Here is a 2129-nt window from a genome sequence, read left to right on the forward strand (position 1 = left end):
CCCCCCTCCTTTTTTCCCTTTAACTGCTCGATTTAAAAAAGTTATCTTTAGTGTTCGATTTATATGTACACGTACGCGCGTTTGGCAACGCCGCCATCCTAGCCACGCCCTCGCCTACCGTGGATTTCCCCTACTTCAAAATAGTCTTCAACGGGCCGCACGGTAACACCCGAATGACCATTCGGGAACATCAAGGAGCGTCCGAACTGGTCCTTAAAGAGCTGCAGCTGGACGACGTGGTCGATTACTGGGCGTGGCACGAGTTTTCCATTTCCATTTTCGCCAACAGTCTGCAAGTGAGTGCATTCTGGTTTGACTTGTTCTGCATAGCGTTGCTTAGATCTACATGAAAAAGCCCATAGGCATGCATTCGCTGCTCGAAACGACCGATGAGGTGTTTCGGCAGCTGCGCTGGTTCAGTGTCGGCTCGGAAAACAGTGTTGCGCATTGGAGCTTTTACTGTGAGCCGCCCCGCTTTGCGCAGCCGCCTGCAGCGATGCTGCCGGACTGTGCCATCAACACTAACGAGCCGGATTATTCTGGAACACAAGCAAGTCGATTGGAGTCTAGTCGGGTGCGGGAAGTTTGACGAGTTTGTTCTGCAGGATGTCACCAGCTTGGGCCTGCCGTGCTTGCCCTGGTCGGGCAGGAAAATGCTCCCTGATGACGTGGCAACAATGTTCAAAAACCGGTCACTTATAGTAACCTCGAAAAATTACTGCCGAGACCCCGAAGCGCGAGGCGAAGGCACTTTTTGCTACGCTCTTTCACGCAATTTGAAGCAAACAATCGTGGAGAAGCAGTTTTGCCATTTGAGGAAGTGCAAGTCGCAGTTGTGTAAAATGGCCGGGACTGGGAACGATTTTATTGGTCATCTGTCCACCACTAGGTAGCTGCCATTTGAGAGGCGTGGTCGTTATCCGACACTGTTGCCACACTTTGAAATTGAAAACTTCCATAGATCGGGACGAACATGCGACAACTGGGACGTTTCGAGTCGATCAGTGCATCCTCAGTACATGTACACGTTTAACGACTCCTACTTTGCCGATATCGATGCGAGTTCGGCGAGGAACTTCTGCAGGAACCCGAACAGGGACGTTTCGGGTGTGTGAGCCTCCATCAGGGCAAGTTGGGCACTTAAACTGGCACCTTGCAGGCAGCTGGTGCTACACCAAAGACCCCGATGTGGTGCAGGACGTGTGCCCAATCACAGACTGCGATCGACCAGAAGAATTGATTATAATCGTGTCCACCAATCAGAACGGGCGACGACTTTTCATCTTGCCCCAATGGAAGGAGGAGGGTCTTAGTGGGGGGTTGAGGTTCGGGCTGAAGGAGTGGAACCCGGATTTGCTGTCCGGGGTGGTTTTCGCCATTTACCCGCTAGGGGGCAGCGAGGAGCTGGTGCTGGTTGTTGGTCAGTTTGAGAGCAAACGAAAACTTGCGGCGTTTGATTGGTGGGATTTTAGGGGCCGCATTGAACGAGAAAGTGGAGTTGCACTTGAATGGGGCCTTGGTGGAGAGCAAAACGTACCCGCATTTGATCTCGGCCGGCGTTTGGACGGACTTTTGGTTGCAAATCCGGCGAGGTTCGGCTTTGGCAGGGCCACGCCCTGTTTCTAACCATGGTGTTTTTAGGAGAAGTAATGCTGGGGTTTAAGGGCGTGCCCACGCCACTATTCGAGTGGAAACACCCTGATGTGGCTCAGGCCTTTGACCCGGTGTTTTTGGCCTATCATTCGCTCTTCAATGAGATGCCCATTGGCTTCTTCTTTCAGGTACCGCTTTTGGGTCAATGGGTTGTACAGGGTGGTCTTATCCTGGTAAATTGCTCGTTTTTTTTTCGGTTTGGACCACCCGGTGCATCTGCCGGACTTCAGTGGCAATTAGACAGTATTTTTATTAATTATTGAACCCAACGGTGAATTCGTGCAGAAGGATGAATGCCAGACGGAAAACACCACCGACAACAACTTTTTAAAATTCCTTCCCATTGGCCTCTATTCCGAAGCGGAAAACGAGCTGCACACCAACCTGTCGCTTAAAATGCGCGGAACTGGTCAGATTTGGGTCTCCCTAATGTGGGTCACCAACAACCTGAACTCCTACCAAATCAAGATCGATTC

General features: G+C 51.3%; 3 protein-coding genes across 4 annotated transcripts in view; all 3 read left to right on the forward strand.

Moving 5' to 3' along the window:
- Positions 1-2129, forward strand: part of LOC109540670 (tyrosine-protein kinase hopscotch-like) — an 18669-nt gene that overhangs the window by 5835 nt on the left and 10705 nt on the right. The gene's annotated exons all lie outside the window — the stretch shown is intronic.
- Positions 7-589, forward strand: LOC125502739. The gene is made up of 2 exons (XM_048661919.1): positions 7-296; positions 341-589. The coding sequence occupies exons 1-2, from the start codon at positions 174-176 to the stop codon at positions 587-589; spliced, it is 372 nt and encodes a 123-aa protein (XP_048517876.1). The 5' UTR covers positions 7-173.
- Positions 654-2021, forward strand: LOC109542633. Its single transcript, XM_048661916.1, has 5 exons — positions 654-889; positions 962-1107; positions 1160-1420; positions 1473-1592; positions 1642-2021. The coding sequence occupies exons 1-5, from the start codon at positions 654-656 to the stop codon at positions 1914-1916; spliced, it is 1038 nt and encodes a 345-aa protein (XP_048517873.1). The 3' UTR covers positions 1917-2021.

The sequence above is a fragment of the Dendroctonus ponderosae genome, unplaced genomic scaffold, assembly GCF_020466585.1.
Source record: "Dendroctonus ponderosae isolate FM_Combo_2020 unplaced genomic scaffold, Dpon_F_20191213v2 Dpon_F_20191213_10, whole genome shotgun sequence".
NCBI classification, from domain to species: Eukaryota; Metazoa; Arthropoda; class Insecta; order Coleoptera; family Curculionidae; genus Dendroctonus; species Dendroctonus ponderosae.

What these genes read in the sequence shown, in the direction of transcription:
- LOC125502739 (XM_048661919.1), top strand. Translation starts at nt 174, where the DNA reads ATGACCATTCGGGAACATCAAGGAGCGTCCGAACTGGTCCTTAAAGAG. An exon ending in TTTTCGCCAACAGTCTGCAA is followed by an intron (nt 297 to 340) that starts GTGAGTGCATTC and finishes AGCGTTGCTTAG; the next exon opens with ATCTACATGAAAAAGCCCAT.
- LOC109542633 (XM_048661916.1), top strand. Translation starts at nt 654, where the DNA reads ATGCTCCCTGATGACGTGGCAACAATGTTCAAAAACCGGTCACTTATA. An exon ending in CCCGAACAGGGACGTTTCGG is followed by an intron (nt 1,108 to 1,159) that starts GTGTGTGAGCCT and finishes GGCACCTTGCAG; the next exon opens with GCAGCTGGTGCTACACCAAA. An exon ending in TTGGTTGCAAATCCGGCGAG is followed by an intron (nt 1,593 to 1,641) that starts GTTCGGCTTTGG and finishes TGGTGTTTTTAG; the next exon opens with GAGAAGTAATGCTGGGGTTT.